General features: G+C 47.9%; 1 protein-coding gene and 1 long non-coding RNA gene across 2 annotated transcripts; one reads left to right on the forward strand and one right to left on the reverse strand.

Annotated features, from left to right (window-relative positions):
* Positions 1-5,001: 5,001 nt before the first annotated feature.
* On the reverse strand, positions 5,002-15,918 carry LOC309664486. The gene is made up of 3 exons (XR_014265812.1): positions 15,512-15,918; positions 9,991-10,233; positions 5,002-5,976 (listed from the first exon to the last, which is right to left on the reverse strand). It is a non-coding gene; the product is annotated as an uncharacterized lncRNA (long non-coding RNA).
* On the forward strand, positions 15,552-25,004 carry LOC309665205 (NUT family member 2F-like; the record flags this gene model as incomplete). The annotated part of the gene is made up of 9 exons (XM_082471405.1): positions 15,552-15,586; positions 15,825-16,601; positions 17,555-17,627; positions 18,737-18,994; positions 19,277-19,651; positions 20,065-20,181; positions 20,703-20,738; positions 20,964-21,385; positions 25,001-25,004. 9 exons carry the CDS (start codon positions 15,552-15,554, stop codon positions 25,002-25,004), a joined length of 2,097 nt encoding a protein of 698 aa, XP_082327531.1.
* Positions 25,005-27,135: the final 2,131 nt, after the last annotated feature.

Below are 27,135 nucleotides of genomic sequence, written 5' to 3' on the forward strand. Positions count from 1 at the left end.
AGACACTTTCCAGAGAGGAACAAACAAACAAAAAAAAACAACATTTGGAACACTGGCACCGATGGTGGACACTCCCGGAAAGTTCCATCTGACGAAGCAATTAGAAGGGCCGTCACCCCCTTTTTCCACAAGACTGTGGAATAGACATTGACAGTAGGGAATTGGAACAGGGAGGAGCCAAATCTGACTACACGTTGGATCTGTTTCTTTGACTTTAACCGTTGCCTTCCGCTGCTTTTGTTCACTGAAAGGATACTGTCTGTACATAATGGCCTGCCTCGGGGAACCCTGTTCCTCTGCCTGAATGTTAAACCAAAGTGCCTTTGTTCAGGGAAACATATGGACTCTGTCCACCTGTGGATGGCTGCAATTAAGAAATTAACACATCCCCTCCCTGAGGCTGGCCATTCCAGGGGATATTCGCAAAACTTATGGCCCTTTTACTTTACCTCCTCATCTCCTCCCCATCTCTGTGCTATAAAACAAACTGGCATCCAAACCCCGATAAGATGGTTATTTTGAGAATTTAGTCCGCCATCTTCTCGGTTTGCTGGCTTTCCGAATAAAGTCATATTCCTTGCCTCAACACCTCATCTCCGATTTATTGGCCTGTCGTGCGGCAAGCACAGCAAGCTTGGACTTGGTAACATCTTTACTCAGGACACGGTGTCACAAAATGGGACATTGTTTTCTGTTTGTTTGTTTTGTTTTTGTGTTTTGTGTTTGTTTTTGTTTTGGGCTGCGCCACGTGGCTTGTGGGATCTTAGTTCCTCGACCAGAGATCGAACCCGCGCTCCCTGCAGTGGAAGCTCGGAGTCCTAAGCAATGGCCTACCAGGGAATTCCCATGGGACACTGTTACCTTGCAGTCATGGTCCTCACCTTTGTGAGACAGAGGTAGTAGTGTAGCAGGATTGAGAACGTTGTAAAGTTTAAGATAAAGATTAGGTGGTGAAAGCAGGATTTCACAGGAAGTGAATCTAGTGATACTTGCAGTGAAATGTTGTCAATTCAGAGTTAAGAAGACTGTGGACAATGTGTGGAGTTTGCAAATAAACTTCATTTTCTAGAGTCAAATCTGCCAAGGCTTCCACTAAATTTGCAGTTGTGGCTATAACCTTAAGACAACTGAGATAGGCATAAGCAACTGACTCAAGTTGCATGCTATAATAGGCAAAAGGCCTATGTTTACTACCATGCTCACATAGTTCCGCGGGGCCTGATTATGCCATTCATGCACAAATAAAGTAAAAGGTTCTGAATAACCTAAAGTTAATCTGTTAGGTAGAGATCTCTTTGCTAACTTAAAAGGGCTAATATATTTTGCCTCCAGTGGAGATCTCACCTTAAAGTTTCTGGATCAACCTGAACCTGATCATTTGGGTAACCCTAAGGCAGGCAGCTCTTGCAGTGCTTGTTTTAGTCTTGTAAAAGCCTGCTTATGTTTATCTTCCCAAGCAAAGGATTCAGGGACTAAATCTTTAATAAGTTCATAGAGTGGAAGAGGTAACAGAGAAAATTTGGAACCCAGAGCCTGCAATAACCAGCTAAACCTAGAAATCCACAATGCTAGCACTTAGTTGTGAGTCTAGGAAGTTCGTGTATCAGCCTAATTCTCTCTGGAGATAGCTGAATTCCTTCAGTGCTTAGATTATGTCCTAGGTAATGAACAGTGTCTAGAGATAATTGTAATTTTTCCTTTGTGTTCTTTCTCAGCTAACTGTTGCAGCAAATCAATGGAATCTTTTATGCATGCCTTATGGAATCTTTACAGTAGCTGAGTACAGCAGGAGGTTATCTCCATATGGTAAAAAGGTTGATTTCTCAGGGAACTAGAGGGTACTTAAATCTTGGTGAGGTACTTGGGAGAAAAAAGAAGGGGTCCCAGTGAATCCTTGAGTCATAAAAGTGCAGGTATATTGTTGATTGTTCCAAGTAAAGGCATATAGATATTGGCTGTTGGGTCTCCGGGATGCTGAAGAAAGGTGAACAAAGGTCTCCAACAGTACACCATTCCAAGTCAGTTGAAACTTGTGACAGAAGGGTGGCTAGGTTTGGAACAACAGGAAAACAGGGAATGACTATTTTTATTAACAGCTCCCAAGTCCTGGACAAATCGCCATCCTGCCAGGTTTCCAACCAGGCAAGACTGGCATGCTGCAGGGACGAGTACAGGAATGACTACCTCCCGGGAAATTAAGTTTTCTACAATAGGTGTGAGACCTTGTATGACCGCAGGCTTTAATAGTTGTTGAGGAAACCTAGGGAGAGGTTTAGCTACATCTATCTGAATCTTTATAGGTTTGCATTGTTTTTATTCTTCTGATGTTAACACTGTCAGAAGTAGCCCCCAAATTTGCAGGCATCTCCACCAAATTAGAGAACTTTTGCTGAACTTCCTCTTTTGTGTCCAGGACAGATTGTAAGGAACATAAATAATCAGGTTCAGGTTGATCAGGAAATTTTAAGGTGAGATCTCCACTGGAGGCAAAATGTACTGGCCCTTTTAAGTTAGAAAAGAGATCTCTACCGAATAGATTAACTGGGGCTATATTGCATAGCAAAAAGGAATCTTGGTTGAGATAAAAATTCTCTCTGAACTTTATTAGGTACTCCCACTATGGAAACATCCTCTTGACTCAGAGGGACCTGTTGTTCTTTGAGGGTGGGATTTAGAGTAGAAAGCACAGCTCTGGTTAGGGCTAGGGCTAGGGTGTTAAAGGGTTAGGTAATTATGTTTACAGTTAGGGTTAGGGTTTAATGCAGATTTCAAAGTAAAATATGAGAGTGGGGTTTAAAGTAGAAAGCATAGCTCCAGTATCAACTAAAATTTGGCAGTTTTTCATCAATTTTCATTCTATTTTCCTCTGGGCTGTTTCAGGTAATTGCTGGTAATAGTTTACCAGAGAACCTCTGGAGTTCTGCCAACTAGGGGAGAGGGTCATGGGGGGGCCCTCCCTTTGAGACAGATATGAGAGCATTTGTGAAGAGTTTGCATAGGACCTGTGAGGACACCTTTTTTTCTAGTGTCCTCACTGATTACAAATGAAACATCAACTTTGGGTCATCGAATTGATCATGGACCCCTAGGAGGTTGTAATGGGGGGAGGCCTAGGTGTTATTTTGTGTCTCTTGCCTTAGAGCTGTTGTAACTGTAAGGCTATGAGCTTGGTGGATTTCTGTTTGTGATGTTGCTCCAAGGTCCTTTCAAAATGCTCAGCTACAGTCAGGAGTTCAGTCAGGCCTACAGCCTCCCAGCCTATTTTCTGCCCTTTTATCAATCCACTAATCTCAGAAGATAATCCATTTACAAAGAGGGCAGTTAAAGTAGGCTGAGTGGCCTTTTTATTGCTTGCAACCCCAAATGCTGTAAAAAGAGAGCCTACAAACTGGCTCTAAAGTCTTCCACAGATTCACCCCTCTTTTGTTTGTATGAGTGAATAACAGGCCAATCATTATTAGGCCAATTAATAATAGACCAAGTGTGAGCAGGGAAGATTTTAGGAATAGCTTATAAAAGGTTAGTTGTTATTCTGCAAGCCTTTTTAGGTTGAGGATCTTGAATATCATCCTAGGGATTATGTCATTTTGCTTCCCGCGTCCATTCTGGGGCTTCCCCCAGTCCTACCAACATGTGTACAAGCGGATAAAGATCTAGCAGTTTGGGGACATAGGCCGTGACAGTGACTCTAAATTCTTCAAAAAATGTTGGGAGTTCCTCCCTAGGTTTAGAGAATTCTTTGACTATAGCTCTCAGTTCAGTCTTTGACCAAGGGGTAAAGGACACCTGAGGGGGCTCACCTGCAACCTCAGCTAGTTTGACTTTAAATGGCAATTGTTAAATATTCTCTTGGGAATAGAAAAGTATTTCAGACAGAAAATGAGTAAAACAAGAGTACTCAGGTGAAAAAGGAAAGGGGGGGACAGTAGGAGTTAAATCTGCAGTCACATCCGTCCTATGGTCTTTTGTTTCAGGTACCTTTTGTCTCTGTAATTTTTCATTAGCTTTCTGTTCTAAGTCTCTAAAAGAAGCTATGTTGGAATCTTGAAACCTTCTGTAAACTTTTACATACCAATTAAAGCAGGCATCTCATTCTCCCTGTCCAATTTGGGAACCCTTGCTCTCCAGTGTTTTCCTCAAATGAACAATCTTGTCTAACTGGAACATTCCCCACAATGACCATTGTAATTCTAGATCAGTATTAGTATAATTTTGCCATCTTTCTAAATATCTACAGCCTCCAGGACCATAGTTCTCAAATATAAAATAAGCAGGTGTGCCAGAAGCTGGCATTCTCAACTCTTTGATGATAAAGGATCTCATTTCCTTAGCTAGCCTTTGTCAACCCAAAAGAACACACAAAAGAACTGCGCCTTAATATATCAGCAGTAACAAAGAGATGTTACTATGTCCTGGCCAAAAGAAGGCCTGGTATGCACCACCACCAATTCCCAGGGATCCCTGGACTGAGGAAAAAGATCCAACCAGCAAATCCCAAGGAATGGGGACTGCAAATTGATGCCAAACAAAATGGAGAACTATAGCCGCCACCAACAGTTCCAAGCATGGAAACTGAGGGCTGATGCCAAACAGATGGGGAAGTGCAGACTACACTGCCAGCAGTGCCCAATGTGGAATCCAGGGAACAAAATTAGGGGCTAGGGTTTACCACTCAAAAATATACTGGCAATAACCAAGAGATGTTACTGTGTCCTGGGAATTTCCATCTGAAAGGCTAGGGGTTTGGCCTCAGGGAGAATCCTCTACCAGCCAAACTGACCTGCCCTGTAAAGGAAAGCCAATTAGATTGCGAGCACAAACTCAATCAAAGAGAATGGAGCTCAAACCAAGAGGAGCTTACCAACAACCTTCAGGAATGGCAAGAAAGACAGTGAACTCAAAGGAGTTGTGGGCACCACACCTGTTTCTCCTTGTCCCAAATGTTATCAGAAATTTGCTTCAGATCCCATCACTGCCACCAATATATTTATGTTTTTCTTTTTAAAAAGATAAGCATTTAATCATAAAATCATCCTGTTAGCAAGAGGAATCATGAGAGTGGATCTTAGAAAAGTGCACATACATATTTTTATACAGAACATTTCTGGAGGGATACATATTCAACTGTTAGTGGCCACCTCTGAATGCCACCAATGTATTAAAAAACAAAATTTAACTGAGTAAATTTGAAGATTTACTTTGAAGTTTGAATAAATTGGCTTTATTAAACGATTCATGAATCAGGCAGCATCTCATCTGATAGAAAGGGAGATACTCCAACGGGTTACACAACATGGAAGGCTTTTTGTTTTTTGGCCACGCCACATGGCATGTGGAAATCTTAATTCCCCGACCAGGGATCGAACCCATGCCCCGTGCATTGGAAGAGCAGAGTCTTAGCCCCTGGACCACCAGGAAAGTCCCAGAAGGCTTTTAAAGTAAAGAGGGTGGGACAAGGAAAGAAAGTCATCATCAAGGGAAAAAATGAAAGTTCACTGGAGGAAAGTGAAACTTCAGGTGACAATGGCTTCTCATTGGCTAAACTGCGGAATTTTCTATTAGCTATTTCTATTTTCTATTTCTTGTTGCTGGCCAGGAAGGAAGTCTTCCCTCCTCCAGCTGGGGTAGTAAAGTGGTTGCACTTCCTGTTTGGGGTCAGTGAATGACCTCTTCCTCTTGGGGTAATTGATGATGAGTGACACGGCATGAGAGCTCCCTCTACGGGCCTTCCAGACTCCAATTCTAGTTGAGGTTTCCTTTTGTTAACATTCACAGCATGTTTTATTGGCAGGAGGATTCACAATGAGGGAGAAAAGGCCACAAGACTCACCATAAAGAAGGCTCAGAAATTCCTGGGTGTGTCCAAGGGAGGCACAAGGTGGCTGTGGGGTCAGCTGGTGGCCACAATGATCACGTGGTTCCATCTGATGGGTTTGCAGCTCGATGTGGAATAGTGAATAAAAGGGTCAGTTCATCCTATCAGAGAAACATGAAACTGAGATCATAAGCTTCCCACTGCTAGAAGCATCATGAGCCTTCAGAAAAGAACAGAGAACATGTCTAAAGGGTTTGGGAACATCAGAGACATATCTCCTCAGAGTGGGACTCCCCAGGCTCTCCAGGTCTCAGTCCCCAACTCTCCCTCAGGGACAAAGCCTCCTCACCTCTGTCCTTGTCAGCTCACTGATCCCTAGAGGTCCTGCCTATCCCTGAGGACTTAGGTTTCCATGGAGACAGGTTGGTTGAGACCTAGTGATACAGTTGACCAGCCTGATACACAACAGTTCCCACCACCCTGGGGCAGTTGGGCTCAGGGACACGTGGCTCTGGACCCCATGTGGAGGGTGTCCTTGCACGTCAGCTGTGCCCCAGAAGAGCCAGTAACGCCTGTAGCTGTCCAACTGATTCTCAGGGTATTTTCCTGGGAGAGCCCTTGGTCATCTGACCGCCTATCCAGGAGGCCCCGTGACTTTCTGACTGCGGCCTGTCACGCCAACAACACACCTGTGAAGGTTCTGCTCTGCATGGCCATCTGTCCACCAGGCCCCCCTTCTAGGGACCCAGATGCTAGGACCACACAAATGCTGAAGGAGTGTCCACCTGCCTAAGGTACAGACACCCCTGTATCCATCTGCATGATTTCTACTGGGAATCAACAACATTTATGGGGATTCTTTGGCCCTAAAGAACAGACCAACCTGATAGGAGCAATGCAATGATTCACGATTACCAGGGTCAATGCACATATACAGGGGCCCATAGCCCCAGATGCCCCACTCACAATTCACATGGGTGTCCCATACGTACACACCGATGCCCAAATATTCTTGCTTCATACATACATACATCCAAACACGCACATCAGTGGTGTGCTGGTAAGTGCTAAAAAACTCTCCGAGAAAGGTGGGAAAGACTTCACCTATGCTATCTACGTGGTATAAATATTCCCAGCATGACCAATTTCAAGCTACCCACCTGACATCACTGAACACAGAGCTGGGAAGAGACATGCACCATTGACTATCCCAGCATAGTATGAACCAGTTCCAGCACATCCCATACCTTTTCCTATGAATTTGTGCACACAATCCACTTACACCCCAAGTAGAACCCTCAACTCCCATCACAGATATATAACCAAAAGGATACCACATACACATATGTGTTTGTACATGTACATATATATATATATATATCCTGAACACACACGTACATTTCTACTCTCACCCTGAATAAATACACAAACAGACTACCTCTTACTACCTAAATTTTTACAGACAAAACCTTACTCACCCTGAATATTCACATTCCACTCTCACAACTATATATACACACACAACATGGGCCTGAAAACAAACACGTGCAACCAATATGCCATCCAGATATACACACTGAGTACCTAAACACACAGGCTCACCACGTACACAACTGTCTCATGTGCAACCCAAAAAAGACCCATATGCAATCCCACAGACCTAAAATACATATACTCCAGGATTCCTGCACACACACATAATCTACACCGTCTACTGGTTTCCAAACACACAAACTAAACTCTCACATCCCCCAGAATACATACCCCAGAAGCCCCAGGAACTCAAAAACACACACAGCCACAACTAACCTATTCTTATCAAATACAGCTGACCCTTGAACACCTTGGGGGTTAGGGCGCCAACCCTCCATGCAGTGGTTCTGCATCCATGGATCATGTAGTAGTCCTGTAGTATTTACTGGAAAAAAAATCCACTATAAGTGGACCCGTGTGGTTCAAACGTGTGTTGTTCAAGGGTCAACTGTACATATAAGTCCACCTCACTAATACTGAGAACACACATACAAGCAACACCACTAAATTCTTCAGGCATTACATTTTGAAATAGACACATAGAGGACTCTAAGCCTCCTGATATACTCACAAATCAAAAAATACACACACCCACAAACTACTCATGAGTATACACCCCAAATGCTCAGACACACTCAAAACAGAAAAACACCGACAACCTCTGCAGTCTTACTAATATACATACACAATTCTCACACACCTATGGACACACACATGCAAATATTCCCAAGCCCTGAACATACAGATCCCCTCCCAAACACTATACATTATGCTACCTCTCCAGAATACAAGCTCCCCACCACTACCCCAACATATAAACTGTATATGTGTGTGGGGGTGTTTATATATATATATATTTCTACCCTCACCCCGAATATATAGACAGACCACCTCTTACTCCTACCAAACACATGTATAAACACCCTAGCATTCTCCAAAGAAATACACTTTGAATACTCCTAACAACTCCATACCTTATGAACGAACTTTGATAATGCATGAACCTGATGATGGACACACACACAGATTAGAATACACAAGTAAGATACATGGAAGTGTCTCCAGCAAACCATTTATGAAACAACTTCCATATATCAAATTATCCCTACCTATTAGGAGCCAGCTCACACATATGCAAGTACTAACAAATACCCATATCACATATTTCTAATACATAGAAATGCAATTGTCCAACTTCCCTGTAGAAACATAGAACCCCACCTCTTTATCAGATACACATATACTCACTTCCCAAAATACATAAGCTTCAGAGGCTCCTACTGAAAATTACAAATGCACAGCCTCAGCAAATATTCCTCCAAGTGGCCATGCCCCTTGAATACACACACAAACTCATTTAACACATAACTCTCCACAAGTCCCAAATGCAACCACAATTACCCAGAACACTACAAATATGCAATAATATCATCCTATATGCCCTTTGTTCCAAATACACATACAGTACCACACTACTGGCATATACATAACCCCACATTCCCAACCTCTCATACAGAATTAACTCTGCCATCTTGCAGAATACAGAATCATACAAACACGACATACCTACATATACAACATCCACCAGTCCCAGAAAATAGTCACAGACTTGCCCTCTACACATCCAAATATACATAGACAGCTCCTGAAAATGCACACACACAAACACCCCATAACCATACAACATGCCCTGAATACACAAATGATCATCCTACATTCCCCAAATATACAAAATAAACAGACTGGACACCCAAAGTAATATACACCACTACTTTCCCTGACATTGCCCTTATGCATATGCAGATAATCCTTCCAAATCCACCATTAGACACACATAAATCCCCAAATTCATGGGTGAAAAAAACACATGTAAACATATTCCCCAAACACCAAATTACAAACACCTAACCACCAACTCCTTGAGTATGCCTGCGTCACATCTCAACATCCTCCAAGTACAACACTCACTCTTACACACTCTCACAAAAACACAGGCATGACCTCCCTTCAGACACAAACATCCACAGACAAAACCAACCCACACATTTGACTACATATCAGATTCCCACCAACCAATTAAATATGTACAGACCCCATCTATGCTTGCAAATCAATCATGATTTGACATCAGACTACAAATACATGTTTATTACCACATTCAGCAAAGTTGCTCCCATCACTGACAAAAAGAATGCAGTTTGAACATAAGTGTTGATTGATGTTTTTATGATAAGAAGGAAGACACTAGTGAAACCATGAGTGTGTTCCTTCGATCTTCACTCATTTTCCAATCACCTGAGCTACACCTTTGGAACCAGATGAGGGTTTTCAACTCGCAAGAACGTCCCTCTAGCTTTTGTACTCTTCAGAACGCGCAGCCTAGAACAGCACCTGTTTAATAGCTCACACACACTACTTACCCCCCACTGTAGGCCCCGCAATCACTGAACCCTTCATGCAGCCGGCTCCCCAGTGGTGCCAATAACCCTGGGGTAAACCCCTCAAGGGAATCGAGCTCTATGGGGGCGTGAACCCACATTGTGGGGAGTCTCCTTACACGGACAAGGGCACAAATAACCCACAGGGTGAACAACAGCGCAGAGCGGCGACACCTGAGGGGTGAAAAGTCCCCGTACCCTTACCTCAGGGTTCCTAGAATTGACTCCAGAGGCGGCCATGACAGGCCCCGCCCCCGCCGGACGGCCGTTGGGGCCCCAACCTCCGCGCTCGTGCATGCGCTCCTGTCTTCTGGAGCCGAGCCAACTGCCCCAACAGACGCCAGGAGCTGTTGGAGGACGGAGTTCCGCGTGCCTGAGAGCCCCGCCCCAGTGGGCGTGCGCAGGCGTGCAGGCGCGGGGCACGCGGGGATCTGTTCCAGGAGGTCTCTGCAGGAGAGGAGAGAAATGCAGGGTCAGGCACGCTAGGGAGCATCTCTGGCGACGCTCCTCGCTGGGAACCTTCGTGACAGTCTCTTCTTAAAACCAGATCTTGTGAGATGTGCACTCCTGATTTTTATATTGCACACGTGAAACCCATGCACTTAGCTACAAAGAGTTCTGGAGAGCTCCGCTCTAAGCACAGTAGCCTCAAATTGGGGCAAGTGCTTTCATGCCCTTTGGACTGCAGTTCCTTGGTTCTTCTTTATGCCTTTCAAAAAACAGTAGGTCCTTTTTCCTAGCAAGCCTGAAGTTTCCGTTAAAGAACAATTCTAGCAAAGAATTCAGACCTGGGAAACACTCTTAAGATACTGTCTCCTGACTCCGTTCCTAGAGTTTTTCCAAACGCATTTACTCTACTAGAATATTTTTTCTCAGTGTATTTAAATACATGGAGGTTTTTCAATAAATGTTGATTCACAGGTGTTTCCTTTGTACGGTTTTTTTTTTTTTTAAATAACTTTGAGAGAGAGTGGACAATCTGGGCCAATTTCAACAAAGCAGGTAGTATGGGAACAATTTTCCTTTCCCTCCCTCCTTTTTTGTAATATCTTGCAGACTTTCAGTTGGCATTAAAAACGACAACAACAACAAAAATAGTAGCGGGATCAACTTACTGACCTGACTTTGTAATACTTCCCAAAGAAACTTCAATCATCAGATCCTCTTTCTGGTCAATTGCAAGATTAGAGCATTTCTCACTCAACAGGATGCCTCTGAAGACCCCTCACGTCTAACAGCACTAAGCGCCTCCAAGTGCACAGACTTGAAAACTCCACAAGACACAAACATGGTATCTCTTCGTTTCTTTAATGTTTCGTGATTGAGTGGAAGATGAACTGTCTTCTGAGGCTTGTGATGCATGTCCAGAGTTGTTTTTTCTCAGTAGTCAATGCCTGCCCGCAGCCTCTGTGCAGGAATAGTCAGAGACCATGATCCAAAGGACTTTTAGATACTCCCTTCTGTGACTGCTCTTCCCAAATTACATTTGGGCTAATTTGATTCTCTCTGTCCCTGGGGTGTAGGATTTTGAAGTATTACAAAAGTGATTGCAGAATTGGGACTGACTAATTTTTGCACAGTGCGATTTTTGTATCAGTGGCCTTGAGAAGAGTCCTTCAAATACTGTATCAGAATTATGAGTGAGAATCTTGTAAATAATTGGTTGAATGACTGAACAAAGGGAGGAAGCAACAAGGAAGCCTGCCTTTCTCGAGTGCCTGGGTACAATATTTTGCCTCACCATCCCTCTAGTATGAAGTTATTGGTTGAAAATCATATGAGTTTTCCTTCATTGTAAAAGCTCCAGTACTGAGCGATATTCCCAAACTGTTTATTTTTTTCAGTCCCCGACAGGAGTTTCTTTAGATATAAAGTTCACCATGATGTTGCTTGAAATATTCTCACCTTATCTTCTCATCTTCTTCTGAGTCAATTTTTCCTGACAAGGGGCAAGGAACTTCTTAAGCACCAACAGGAGTCTTTTTCACACTGTGGAACAGTCCTTCTAATCCTCTGTTTCCTTCCAACACCCCACAGTCAGTTGGAGTTCTACTGCAGCTACAGCAGTGAGAGAATCTCATCTCCCAAGAGATTTGGTTGCCATCCTCTGAGGTTTTCAGCCTTCATCTCCCTTGACAAGTTTCCTAACAGTCCTCTCTTCTCACAACACAAACCACGAATACTCTTTCATATCCTTTTGATAGTGGTAAACTGACTGACATGGATTCTCAATATGAAAATAATAATCAGACAAGTTTTGTAAAAGGAATGCTACCATCATTCCCATGCAGATGGGGCCATATGCAATGATGAGCCTAGATTCTAAAGAGCAAGTGTATGTAATGCAGACAGGAAATTAACAAACTTGTAAGCAGGGCTTGCAGGCTAGGATTTCGATGGAAGTGGGCTTGTCTGAATGGGGATTGGACACTGGTGGATAAACTCTTGGCATTGTGTCAAGGTGCACATCCATCTCATGGATAGTGGACTTTTAACACCTAGAAAAACCAGGGCTCTAGGCTGTTTAGTCCCTTTAACATAAGGAAAGAGAAGAAGATTTTCTGCCTTCTTGTTCCTTACTTCTGTCCTTACCCCTACTAAGCCAAGATGTTCAGTGCTATATGATGGCTCTTCCAAATCCATTTCATCCAAAGAGCCTGCAGATTTTGTGTATGTTTACAGTTGTGTTTTCTGTTGGAGCCAAGGTGCACACTTGAGTCTCGTCACTCCAAGTTCTCTTTCTCATAAGGATGAGTAACTGATAATAGCTTAGTATGTTCTGATTTTTTGGTAGTGTTGCCAGATAAAATACAGATTTCGAGTTAAATGTAAATTTCAGATAAACAGGGAAAGAATTTGCAGTAAAACTATGTCCAAAATGTTGCATGGGACAAAGTTGTACTACAAATGAATTCATTGTTTATGTGAAATTCAAAAGTCAAATTCAGTTAGGCATTTGTTACTTTTCTTTACTAGATCGAGCCACCCTATTCTTTCAGGTGCTTTGAAATGTAAGAGACTGTAGAAATTCTTGTTCTAGGAATCTAGTGCAGAAACAGAGGAGCCACGATACCCGTACAAAGACAATCATTGGAAATATCCTCAGATATATTGGAACATATATGAATTTTCAACTAGAAAAAAAACGAAGGCATTTTAAAAACTGAAAACAGATTGCCTTCGTTTTTAGTTGCATGACGTATCTCTGGGAAGATTTTAATGAAAGAGATAACACTGGTTTCCTCCGGGAAAGAGGATTGGGTTGACAGGGAAAAGAGGTGGGAGGAGGACTCGCCACTGCATATTCCATTTTGCACAATTTAATTTTGAACCATGAGAAGGTGTTGCTCGCTTAAAATATTACACTAAAATCATTTAAAAGGTAAAAAACTCAATCTTTTACAACCATGGAATACTATGAGAAAGACATTTAGTGAATTCTGGTCTTGGACATGGGGGCTGCATGACGGTTTTTTGATGGACGGGGGCTTTCCAGCACAAAGGATCATTAGTAAGGCTGGTCCTGCTGGATGTTGGTTGGAGCACAAGGACCACTCCCTTAGGAGTGATGTACATACAGCAGTCAGAGACACTGGATCTGCCGAGACAATCCTAATTTCAAATACTCAGTTCCATGTGGCCATAAATACCCAAGTGTTTATCAGACTAACCGTTCTGAATTTTGTTCAGAAAGTCTAGTCTCTGTTGAAGTAAGTCAAGAGCCAGGTAGGAAGCAGAGTGTGTTGAGGGACACAAAACTAAGTTGATGGAAAAAGAAGTGAAAGGAAGGGACCGTCAAGTCCAACCTCGGTGCCGTGAATCAAAAAAAACAGTTTATAAACTGCGTAAAGAGGCACACGCCAATTGTGTTGCCACTGTGTGAGGTGGAAGGAACTTCCGGTTCTTGCCTACCTGCCAGAGCCCTCGTGGAATGTCTCGCCACCCCCACCCTACCCAGACCCACGTGCCCTCTGCCCCTCCCCCACTGCAGAATGTTTAGATTCAAACCTGTCCCTCCTTCACTTGGATCCTGAGCGTCTGCTGAAGCAGGTCACTCTCTGGGTCCTGGTCTTGACTTTTCTCATTGAGGCTACCAGGCAGCAGTAGTCCGTGCCCAAGCCTGCAGGATGGCTTCAGAAGGAGGTAAGCCTATAGGCTGGGGGTGTGTTCTCAGAGACCCTGCCATCCCTCACATCCTTCGGGTTCACACGTGACACTTCACGGTGGGCACACAGTTGGACTGAAGTAGAGGGAGAAGAGAGCACTGGACACACGAGGACATTTCACCTGGGGAGACTGGGGAGACTGAAGAAACCTGAGACTGCACTGGGGAGGAGGGGTCATTGGAGGCGGATCAAGAGGAATTGCCCTGGCTATGGAGAAAGGATGGCAGCAGGCAGGTTGATTCTTTCTAGAAGGGAGACAAGCCACTTTGAAACGTGTGTGTAAGGATGTGTGTGATGTCCTGGTGGTGACACAGGGAGGGTCATGAGGAAAGCCTAGACCTGTCTTGTGTTCCTGAGGCACCTGAAGCTTGCCTCACCATATCTTTCTAAGGGATTTGAACAGGAGCATACTGTATCTAAGGGGGCCGTGGGGAGAGATGGTCTTGGTGAGAAAACTATTCAGTGGGGCTGTGTGTGGCCACACCTGCAGTGAAGTGTCCTCTCCGAGAGCTAGGCAGGAGGTTACTCTAACTGCCGCAGCCCACACCTCGTCCACTCCTCCCAGCCCAGAGCTCACTTCTCAGTTCAGGTAACTGTTGCTTTGGATTCAACAGGGGATGGGCAACCGTGTAACTTCAGCCAAAAGAGGGCTCAGATTCCTGAGTTGCTCTGAATTGTTCTTCCTTTTGTGGAATCACAGTACTTCAAACCTACTTCATCTCGTCCAGTATCTCATGGTGGACCCTCAGGCTGCCTTGAGAGGAAGAGTTTGTTCATATTTCCTGTCACTCCTTCATGGACAGGAGACAGATGTGGAGTGGGGTTGTTTCGGGTGGATTGTCTGTGAAGGCTGCTTCCTCTTTTAAAGGGGGAAGGAGTGTAGCCCAGGGGCAGGAAGACGATCTTCTGTGTTATTATTAAACGTCCTATGACACCTGTTCTGATTATTTAGGTGCACCGTGGTGTGTACCTTGTTCTCCTGAACAGGGATGTGTTCCAGACAACTTGATCGCCATGGCACCTGGCTTATGCCTGCTTCTTAGATTGTCTTTCCATTATTGCGAGCTGGAAGGGGAAGGACCACAGGCGGTCTGTACTCCCACGACCAAAGTAACATGACAATTCCCTGGCCCTTGTTTCATCCTCTGCAGCCATCACTGGCTGTGAAATGACAGAATCTAAGGGACACGCACCTACTTCTCAGACCACCCCCCCCAACCCGTGCCGCCTCCTAGGAACAGAACTCCTGAGTGATGACAGTGACTCTGGGCACTGGGGAGGGGGTGGCAGGACATGGCCCATGTTACATGTCTGCTGTGGGTTGTTCTGAGATGCAGGTGCATTCTGGGCCAGTGTTATGGGTTTGTGTCAAAATTCCATTAGAGAGATATTTTCCAGCATTTTGTTTTGTTTTGCGAGGCTAGGAAAGAAAGAGGGGATTTCTACTGAGCATCAGGAAAAGGAGGACTGAGGAGGAGGTGGGGCCCCAATATTTTGCACCGTGCCTGTCCACAAAGGGCCTTTGGGGGCCTAGAACTTACCTTGGAGAAGGTCCCTACCTGCTAGTATGCCGGCTGAGGGGCATTTCTCACAGAGCGGATGTCCACCCAGTTCCAGGTCTTGGGAGACAGCCTGTGAGGCTTAGGTGCCAGGGGGTGCCTTAGGGAGGCTCTCCAAGTCAGTGCTTGCTGAGGCGATTTCTTCTCGGCAGACAGGGGTCAGGGACCTTGGTGGATGGGCACGGGGTCACCAGTGGAATAATTCTCAACTGGAGGTCAGGGCATGAAAATCACTTGAAGACATTTGCACGCTGCACAGTTTCCCTTGTCCAAGTGTCCCTCACCTGTGGAGATTTACACTCTGATGCCACAGAAAGCCTCAGTCCCACTTGCCCATTCTCCTCCTCCATTCACTCCTTTCCTTTGCCTCAACAGCATCTCCAGTGCTGGGAACGGATGTGACCATGAACCCCGGTGCCTCCTTGTCTGCTTTCACGGCAGTGCCCTTCCCTCCACCCATTCCTGGCGACCAGCACCGGCCACCCTGGCAGCAGCACTTGCCACCTCCCATCACCCCAGCATTCCCTCCTGGAAGCAGCCTGCTGCTGCCAGCTTTCCCCAGGACGCCTTTGGTGGCTAATGGTGGCCGTGGCCCCAGTGCCCCTGGGGCTTGCAACCTCACTGTCCAAGTCAGGTCACAAGGGAGGCCAGTGGAGGCCCCCCAGACTCAGACCTTTGTCGTTACTCAGGCCCCCCTCAACTGGAGCGCTCCAGGGGCCCTCAGCAGGAGTGCTTCATGTCCTGCACCCGTATTCATAGCAACCCCTGTGATGGGGACCGTTGTGACTGCTCCAGCTGTTGGAGTTAGTCAGGCTGGCAAGGGAGGCTGGACCCCAGGCTTTCCTCCTCAAGCTCCACCACCAGCTGCCCAGCTGGCCCCTATCATTCGCCCAGTGAACTCTGGGCCATGGCCACATGGCACTTCCAGGGAGGGCCGCCTGGCCACCAACCAGTCCAACGCCTCGCAGGATGGCTCCTCTAAACCCCAAAGCGTGTACAGTAACTTCCGACGTTGGCAGCACCTCAGGCCCCTGGCCCGGAGACACTTTCACCGGAGTCCTGATGCAGAAGCTTTTTCCTGCTTTCTCATGTGAGTGAACGCTCAGGGGGTCCTGAGCTTATGGGAGCTTTTAGATAAAGAGGAACTGGGGATGGACTCGCACGTTAGGTTTCTAGGGCTACTGGGAGGAAGGTGTGAGGGCGATGTCCATGCTATGAGAGGGCACATTGTCGGTCACATGGGTGGGCCTGCCAGTCCGTGACATCAGGACTGAAATGTGCCCTATCTCAACTGGCCCCACCACCCTGTGAGTCTGGCCAGCTTGCTCTTCTACGATTCTCATGGTAATATGGACTGAAGACTTGCAGTCAGAGAGGGTCGTGGTGTAAGGTGAGGAGCCAAGGAGTGGATGCCGCACTCTCCTGTGGTGCCGTGTCCTTCATACAGGACGTGAGTGTACATGGCCAGGGGAGGTCACTTCAGAGGAGGGGGAGGAGCGCGGGGCCCAGGAGAGCGCTTTATGCATGCCTCCACTTCGTTGTGGAGAATTCCACTAGGATCAGGGTGATGGTAGAGCTCTCCTAAGGGCGTGGGCTCTCTCCCACTAGAGTTGTGAGCCTGGCAGGCATTTCCATCCTAAACCTCCGGTCCCTCGTAAAAAGGGAACAATTACACTTCACTCAGAGGACTGTGCAGAAGACATCTTGGGCTAATCTATGAAGTGTTAGCAGATTGCTTGGCACATGACACGCCTCATTGATGATAGTGATTTTTATGATGAAAATGCAGCCTTGAGGAGGAAAAGAGCTCCCCAAGGCACAATGTCCCAGCTCTAGCCTGGGAGTGGAGGGTCATCCTTGAGTGAGTGTGAGGCGGTGACAGCAGTGGCCGGGAAGGCTTGTCTTTGCCCTCCCAGACGCCCGCCTCTCACCCTCCTGTCGCTCAGTCATGCTGTGTTGAGTGATGTGTGGTCCACATGGGCGGGTGGGGTCAGGCAGGTGGGGGCTGGGCTGGGCCCGGAGACTGACCCCGAGTGCTTACAGCCGAGTGCTTCGATCCTTGGCCCGCCTGAAGCCCAGCACGACGCAGGAGGAGGGACTGTGGAGGGCCGTGCAGGAATGGCGGCGCTTGAGCAAACTTGACCGGATGATCTACTACAAGATGGCGGAAAAGTGAGTCAGCGTCCTGGGCCCAGGGGCTGCGTGGAGGGTGAGGCGAGTGGGTGAGGGCAGGGTCTGGCCGTGGCGGTGCTCATCAGAGAAGACAGAGGAGAAGGGCTGTCACCCAGCACAGGGGCCCCGCAGCCCAGGGGCCCTACTGTCCCCCAGAAACCCATCCCTCACCTTGAGAGTTTGAGACTTCTGTCCTTCCTCCACCAGGAGCTCTGCCCTCCCCTGATTTTGACGTACCCTTGCCTTGACATGAAGGTCTCAGGACGGGGCAGGGTGAAGCTGTGAGTCCAGTAGGGGTCCAACTCCGGCCATATGGGCTGGGCCGGGGAAAGAGCTCCACCCGCCAGCCTGCTGCTTCCTTAGTGGTGGGTGGCTGGCGGCCACTAACATAGATTTGGGAACACCTCTTCTCATGAAAAGTGCCCTGTGTGGGTACCCTGGCATCCCTGAAGAGGCTGGGGAAGCCAGCTGTCATCGGCCCAAGTGTCTCCGGCCCTTCCAGTGTTTGCTCCATGGTAATCCCCTTGGTTTAAGAAACAAAAGCAAACAAACGAGCGCCTCTCAGAGGAAGGGAAGGCCTCTCGTCTAAGCTCAGCATCCACATCGTCCAGCCTCTCTTGGGCCCTGTCTCCAGGTCTATGTTCCAGGAGTCTCAGTCCTAGCCCAGGGTCCTGAATTCGGGCAAGGACCCCTGTGGGGAACACATGCCTGTTCCAGCCTCTGGCTGTCAGCCCTTCATGTGGTTCTGGACGGGGACGGGGGCATGAGGAGGGTGGCCCCTGGGTCAGCCATGTGTCCCGTTGACCTGGTTCAATTCAGCGACCTGGGTCTATGCTGTTGAATGCCCTCCAGTGCTGGTGAGGCAGGAAGGGTCCCAGATCTTGTTATCACTTCCAGGAGCAGCTCTCTGCTGTGGGCAGCACCTCACAGGGCCTTGACGGCCCCAAGGCACATCCTCTCCCAATGCCTCATTCTTGGCTGCCTTTGTTGGGCTCCAGAACCCAGGCCTTTTTCTCAGGGTGGCCTGTGCCTCCGTCACCCCCCAGGTTCATGGAATTTGCGGCCGAGGAGGAGATGCACATTCAGCATTTGCAGTGGATGCAGTGCGCGCAGGACCTGCCTCCTCCAGCCCCACCGAAGCTGGATCCTCGGGGGCCCCCAGCCCCGAAAGTGGGCCTTCAGCCAGGCACCCAGGTTCCCACTGGAGCTGAAGGCACAGGTAACAGGGGCCTAGGGTTGGCCACCGTCCCCATGTGGATCCTTTTCCTTCAAGACAGGGGCATTGGTCTTTCAACCAAAACAGCCACCGAGGCGGGGGGTGGGGGGGTGGGGTCTCAGCTGCCCCTTGTCACTACGGGGTATTGACTTGGTCAGTTTTGTAACTCCTCTCACACCTCCCTGTCAAAGGACCCCACACGAAGTCTGCCTAAGTAGTGGGCTTGAAGGGGAGACCCCTAGAAAATTGGAGGTTCCCCACTTCCTTACTTGTGACTCTCTTAGATGACCCCCTTACCTCCCCTCTCCAACTGTGCATGAGGCTTCAGATGGTCCTGACCCCTCCCACACCCACATCAACGTCCCCCAAACAATGCCCTCAGCAACGTGCGCTCGGTGGTCAGGAGGTGGACCGGGAGTCCCTCACCTTCCTTCCCTTCCTCCTGCTCTGCCTCAGCCTGTGCTCCCAGGATGTCCGGCCCCAGGGCCCAGCCCTCGCACCCGAAGCCACACAGATCCCAGCGGACTCCGGAGCCCAAGGCACCCAAGGAGATTCCCCCTGAGGCTGTGAGGGAGTATGTGGACATCATGGAGGCGCTGGTGGGGCCCGTCCACTCAGCCACAGGCGAATCAGATGCAGAATGTGGAAAGGACGGAAATGAGCTGAAGCAGGAAGAGGACGGCACCTACTTGGACCCGGGTCTCTTGAGCTACATTGACAAGCTGTGTTCTCAGGAAGACTTTGTCACCAAGGTAGGCTGGGCCTGGAGCCTGGGGTCTACAAGATGCCAGGGCATGGAACTCTCAGCACCCAAGATCTGGGTTCTGCTCAGGCCGATGGGACTTAAGCTCAGCTCCTTGTTCCTGAGCCTGGTGTTAGGGGAGGTTTACGCAGATGTATGTGTGTATATGTTTGTGTCTGTGTGTATGCCTTTGTGTGTCTGTGTATGTGCATCTGTATATGTGCTCTTTTGTGTGTGACTGTGTATGTGCATGTGTGTGTGTGTGTGTGTGTGTGTGTGTGTGTGTGTGTGTGCGCGCTGACCATCCCCGCCTTGTGGAGGAGAGTGGGGGTGGGTCTCTGCTTTTCACTTTCCCTCCTGGTGTTCTTGTGTCACAGGCCACTCCTGGCCAAGGATGCTCACAGCCTCTTCTTTCTGTCCAAGGTGGAGGCAGTCATTCACCCTCGATTCCTGGCAAAATTGCTTTCCCCAGACCCACAGCTGGATCTCTTGGCCCTTGCTGAGGAGCTGGAGCAGGAGGAAGGACTCACCCCTGAAGAAGTGAGCCAGGGGAGGGAGAGGGACACTTAGGGAGCCAGGGGACTCCAGGGGAGGGGGGACCCCAGGTGATCCAGGGGACAGGGGAAACCAGATGGCCCAGGGGAGCCAGAGGAGGGAGGGATCGCAGGTAGAACAGGGGAGACAAGGGACGCCCAGGAAGACCAGGGCACGGAGGGACCCCAGTGAGCAGGGGAGAGGTAGGGCCCCAGAGCAGGAGGCCCACATGGCTCTGTCCATCCCTTCCCTACCTCGGAGGCCTGGCATGGGGAAGGGCCCTCTCTGGGGTGGGTGCAGCGCAGGGTGATAGGAAGGAGAGGATGGGGAGCCGGGAGCGGAGGGAAGGACACACAGCTGGGAATAAGGTGCAGGAGGATGGCAGGAATGCCACCGTGTCTGGATTTGGAGTCTAGTCCTGGGGTCCCCCGTCCCCTCCTCCCCCCCAGGGCCATTGTCCCACTGCCCAGTGCTCCTCCTCTCACACGTGCGCGTGGAGCCGTCACTGTCCTCCTCCCTCCTACCAGCTGGTGCAGAAACAACTCCTGGCCTTGAAAGAGGACGAGGGTGGGCCGGCAGCCCCGAGCCACAGTGCACCCGGAACGGGCTCAAGTCCTTCTGAGTCCCACGCCGGCCAAGGTGCCCAGAGGCACGATCAAGACCGCCATCGAGGGGTCAGTGATGAAGCCTGCCCACCAGAGATTGATTTTGAAGCTCTTCATAGGCCCATCCGAACAGACACTGGCCCGTTCGGGCCCAAAGTGTTTGTTCCCTGTCGAGGACGTCAGGAAGTCTCTCCATTCCGGGCCGGATGGCCCTCCCCTCCCCAGGGTCAAAGGCGCACTGGCCCTCTTCTGGGACCCAGGGATGCGTCTGTTCTCAGAGAGGCGTCTCCTGTTCGGGAGGCCCAAGGGCCCAGGGACGCGTCCAGTGAGGATGAGGAGGAGCTCCCCAGCCTGGCCTTCCTCTTTGCCTCTCCGCAGAGCCTGCTGCCTTGCTGGCTGTCCCAGAGTCCTGCCCCTGCCTCAGGCCTGGCCTCCCTTGGAGGTTGGGGGGCCCAGAGTGCTCCCCAGGCCCCCTCCCCTCAGAGAAGAGGCCTCAGCCCAGCTGCACCAGCCGCTCCCAAGTCGAGGAAGCGAGCTCTGTGTGGGCGCCCAGCCGCTGCTGAGAAGCTGTCCATCCCTGGGGCTGGCCACGGGGTCTCTGGGAGGCCAGCCTTGGCTCTGGGCCTGGCTTGCCCCTCACAGCCGAGAAAGAGAAAGCGTTACCCGTTTGTCACAGGGAAGAGGAGGAACAGGAAGAGGAAGCACTGCAGCCAGTAGGGAACAGCCGGGCCGGCCCTCCAGGGCGAGCCCCCCAGGGCGGCCCCCAGGGGAGCCTAGGGGCGACTCCTCATCCCAGTGCTGATCCTGGAGGATGTGGGGGGAAGGGTGGGAGGGCAGGACCAGCAGGGCGGGGAGGGGAAGTGCGATTGTGGGGGGTTAGGGAGGTGGGGGAGGTGGGTGTGGGCAGGACCTTTGGAGTGATGTATGTAAATTGTGAATAAAGATAGTTTTCGTGGGAAATGCTCTCAGGCCACTGTCATCTTCTTCGTGTTGAGCTGCTCCATAGAGAGCGAACCTGAGAGGAAGGAATGGTGAGGGAGGTCACAGGAGCTATGGATCTACAGGTGGCCAAACCTTTCCGCCACATAGACAAGGACTCCTCAGGCTGCCCCTGGGAACGCACAGCTCTCACTTTCCCCACGGACCCACTCATCATCCCCTTCTCTAAAGCCTGCTTGGCTAGGGGCCTTCTGGGGCATCTGTAGCATCTTCTGCATCCCTGAACCGTCTGGGGAAGGAGAGCTGCTTTTGTGCCTCTCAGCCCTCTGGACACTAACCAGTTTCTAGGACGGAGCCTGGAGACGGCCCTTGTCTTTATGGAGCTGCTCTCTGCTTCCCTGAAGTGGCCAGGCGATGGCGCTGGGGTGACCCTCCGCTCATCCAGGGTTTCCTGTGTGGGTGGCCTGACCAGAGAGGAAAAGTCTTGGCCATGGGGACAGGACTGTCTGCCTCGTCATAGCGGGAGCGTTCTCTAGTCCCACTGGGATTATTGCAATGTGGAGAGTGGTTGAGGCAGCTACCTCTTAATCCCAGTGAGGATGCAACGAGGGGAATGGGCGCGGGGAAATTCATGGGGCACCTGTTACAGGTGTGTCTAAGGGAAACGACAGTTGGGCCCCTTTGTGGGACTTTTGGGATTTCTGTGCAGCAGCATCTCGTTCAACTGAGGGAGGAGGACCCATCTGGCTGTGGCTGTGGGGACTGGCCTTAGGGGCCTAGGGGTGTGCAAAGACACCCCAGAACTACTGTCCCTTCCCTTTCCACCCATGGCTGGACATGTGTGTGTATTGGTATCAACACTGATTTGTATTCCCATAGAAAACAGTTCCTCCTGACAAACTACGACCGTGTTTCACAAGAACAGCTTGCTCACAGGGGCAGCAGGGGTGGGGGAGAGGTGTCTGCGGCCCCAGATCTGGGTGGGAGCTGGGATCCATGCTGAGGAGTGTAGAGGCCTCAGTCACCGTCCTGCGGTTGCCGGCAGAGACTTCGCATCATCAGAGCAGGGGAAATGACCCGCTCATAAGGGTGAGACGAGCAAACAATGAGGGGCAGGGAGCAGACCCCTGCTGTCTCCCTGAACTACCCCCCCTCCCAGTCTGCTTAGCTTCCGTCACGGCCTGTGCTGGCCCACCTCTGAAGCCCCTTCCTCCTAAAGCACTCAGATGCTCTGATCTTTTGTAGACCTGCCCTGGGCCTCACCCCCCTTCCCTGCTGGCCAAAGGCTCTTCTCCAGGTTCTGAGTTCTGATTCCTTCCCCAGGACCCAGGCAGGGGTTAGGACAACAGGGACTCCCTGAACATGACCCCTACACCATCAGCATGCAAAACTGGGGCCGCAGGCTTCCACAGGTGGCATGGCTCTCTGCTGGACCCTGCAAAGAGCTTGGAGAAGAAAGGGGCTCATGTCTCTCCACCTCCACTAATCTGTAGGTCAGCCTCACAGGTCCTCCTCTGTCCAGGTGGGCAGCACATATGTGCTCCCAGCCCTCCTTGACCCTTTGTGAAAGAAAGTTTTTGCAGCTCAGTAGTCTATTAGTCAAGGTGTCTCAGGGCTTGTTCCTTTTGAAGCCCTACAGGAGAATCTGTTTCCTTTCCCTTTCTGTCTTCTAGAGGCTGCCTGCATTCCTTGGAATTAGTCCCTTCTTCCATCTTCAAAGTGCATCACTTTAATCTCTGCTTCCCTCATCACATGGTCTCTCCAACTCTGACTCTTCCTGTGTCCCTCCTATACAAATCTTTATGTTTATATATAGCCCACCCAGAAAATTTATGATAATCTCTTCATCTCAAGATTTTTTACTTGGTCACAGCTGCAAAGTCCTTTTTTCCATACAAGGTGACATTCACATATTGTCATAGGAGGGGTTAAACACGGACCTTTTTGGGGAACCGTAATTTACCCTACTAGAAGAAATCCACAAGAATACCTACCATCAGAATCCACATGAATAACAGACTATGACCAAGTGGAATTTATTCCAGGGATGCAAGCCTGGTTCAATGGTAAAAAATCATCAATGTAATCTACCATATTGGGTCTAAAGGAACACATACTGTCACACCAATTAATACAGAAAAGGCATTTAACGAAATTCAACACCCATTCATATTAAAAATGCTCGGAAAACTAGGAATAGAAGGTCACTACCTCAACCTAATAAAGAACATCTACAAAAAACCTACTTCTAACATCACATGAAATAGTGAAAGAAGGAATGTTTTTCCCTGAGTTCAAAAACAAGGTTAGAATGTCCACTCTCATCTCTTAGTTTTCAATGTAGTACTTTAGATTCTAGTTAGTGTAGTACAGCAAGAAAAGGAAAAAAGAGGCATACATATTAGAAAAGAAGAAATATAATTGTCATTATTTACAGATGACATAATTGTCTACATAGAAAATTCCAAGGAATGTATAAGAAAACTCATAATAAATTATAATAAATTGCTTTAGCAGGATCTCAGAATATAAGATCTATACGTAAACATTAATACACAACATTGATCATATTTCCATATACTAGTAACAAACCGAACGATTGAAAACCAAAATTTAAAACATAGTAAATAGGTTCCAGTTCAAGGTGGCAACATGGGAAGATCCTGAACCCACCTCCTCCCACAAACACACCAAATCTACAGCTACATATGGAAAAATTTCCTCTGAAAAAAACTAAAAGATGGTGGAGCAACCCCTTCACATCAGGAAAACCAGAGGGAAACTACATCAAAACAGGTAGGAAAGGCTGAGACACAATTTTTCCATAAATCCCATCCCTGGTGTGGAGACACACAATCAGGAAGGAGCTCAAAACCTGGAGCTTCTCCCTGAGAGGTGAAGGGGTTGGACCCCACATTGGACACTCCAACTTTTAAGGCTGGCACCTGAGAGATAGACCCCCAAAACATCTGACTTTGAAGACCAACAAGGCACATCCCATGAGACCCACAGGGCTGTGGTGGACTGAGGAACAGCTCTTAAAGGGCCTGTGCACAGACTCACCTGCCCCAGGGCCAAGTGCAGAAGCAGCCCTTTGAAAAGCACTCTGACTTTTTGTGAAAGAGACTCACTTCCCAATTTTAAAGCATTAATCTGAGGAACAGGGGCCTGCTGGAATACTCCCCAGGGACAGAGGCTGGCGGGTGCCATCTTCCTGCTCTCTCTCTGCCTTGATAAAGCTGAAAGGTGCCATCTTTTTCCCCCTTTTTCCTTTCCTGCAGGTGACAACTTTGTGCTCCAGCCAGCTGGCTCCTTCTTCCCTGCTCTTCCTCTATCTTGCTATATATATTTTTTTTTCTTCTTCTTCTTTTTCTTTTTTTCTTTTCCCTTTTCCCCTTCATTCAGATGGTGTCATCTTTGCACTCTTCCCAGCGCCTCACTCCAGCCAGTAAGCATCATCTTCACACTTTCCTTCTGATGTGCTCCAGAGAGCCAGAATCTCCAAGACGGGAGATCCCACTTTTGTGGCCTCCACTCAGGGGATGCTCCTTGATCACCTGGCTCTGGAGGCCAGGAGGGATCTCTTTTCTGCATCCCATGGGACTGTAACAATTGGAGAGACAGTTCTTGGCAGGATACCACCCCCAGGATGTACCACTACACATCAGACTGAGACACAGTCCCAGCCTTTACATGAAAAAGGCCTATTTGCTAGTAGGGACAAGACTTAAGAGCAGGCTTCAGGTTCAGCACACATCTAGAGGCTACGGATGTGCTCTCAAGGAAGGTAGGCTGGGGGTACCATCTTTCCACCCTCACTCTGCCTTACTACAGTTCACTGGTATCTCCCAGAATGGAGCTTGTACACTTATCTGAAGCCCTGTTTTCTTGTGACTGCTCCCCAGGGAATATCTTCAGATTGCTTGCTTCTGGGGCCCAGCAAGGCTTACACTTGCAATCTCACAGGACTGAATATATTTGCATTCTTTAAAAGCTGTTACCAAATTGTCTGGCTTCCTATCAACCTGAATCTAGGTGCTGACTGAGATCCTCCAGTTTGGGATGCTCACTGGTCTTGGCACACCCTCAACTGCTGGGAGGGTGTGCCAAGTCTAGTAAAAATAAACTGCTTAGACAATCACAAAGGTTTGAGAGGCAACCAAGAGTAGACAGCGTTAAATGACAAGGTTCATCTGTCATACAGCTCTTCAAGACTGGGAGATGTGACTATTTCACTTAATGCGTAGAAACCAACACAGAGAGTCAAGCAAAATGAAGAAAGAGAGGACTATACTCCAAAAAAAGAACAAGATAAAACCTCAGGAAAAAATCTTAATGAAATGAACGTAAGTAATTTACTTGATAAAGAGTTCAAAGTTATGGTCATAAAAGTGCTCACTGAACTCAGAAGGAAAATGGATGAAAACAGTGAGAACTTCAACAAAGAAATAGAAGATATAAGAAAGTTCCAAATAGAAGTCACAGAACTGGAGAACGCAATAATTGAACTTAGAAATACAGTAGATGAAGCACAAGAAAGAAAGAACTCAAAGACAGGTCAGAGGAACTCATCCACTCAGAGAATAAGGAAGAAAAAAGAATGAAAATAATTAATATAGCTTAAGGGATTTATGGCACATCAAATGGAATAACATTCACCTTATAGGAACTCCAGAAGGAGAAGAGAAAAAGGGGCAGAAAACATTTGTAGAAATAATATCTGAAAACTGTTCCTAACCTGGGGAAAGAAAAAGACATCCAGATACAGGAAGCCCAGAGAGCTCCAAAGCAGATCAACCTAAAGAGATCCATACCAAGAAATATTAAAATTAAAATGTCAAAGTTAAAGATAACAAGGGAATCTTAAAATCACCAAGAGAAATACAACTTGTTACATACAAAAGAATTTCCATAGGACTATCATCCGATTTTTTAGCAGATATGTTACAACTCAGAAGGGCGTGGCACAATATATTCAAAGTGCTGAAAGAAAAATCTTTCCAACCAAGTATACTTCACCCAGCAAATACTTCACCCAGTTATATTCAGAACTGAAGGAGAGATAAAAGAGTTTTCCAGATGACTAAACATTAAAGGAGTTCATCACCACTAACTCAGCCTTATAAGAATTGTTAAAAGAACTTCTTTAAGCTGAAAAGAAAGGGCGCTAATTAGTAACAAGAAAACACATGAAAGTATAAATCTCACCAGTAAAGGTAAGTGTGTATAGTAAAGGTAGTGGATTAATGAAATATAAAGCTGTATGAAGGTTAAAAGACAAAACTCGTAAAAAGACTTATAATTAAAATAATTAGTTAAGGGATATACAACATAAAAACATGTAAAATATGTCATCAAAAACATAAAATGTGAGGAGGGAGGAGTAAAAACTTTGACCTATAGAATGCATTCAAAC

The sequence above is a fragment of the Balaenoptera physalus genome (genome assembly GCF_965194825.1).
Source record: "Balaenoptera physalus genome assembly, chromosome: 7".
Lineage (NCBI taxonomy): Eukaryota > Metazoa > Chordata > Mammalia > Artiodactyla > Balaenopteridae > Balaenoptera > Balaenoptera physalus.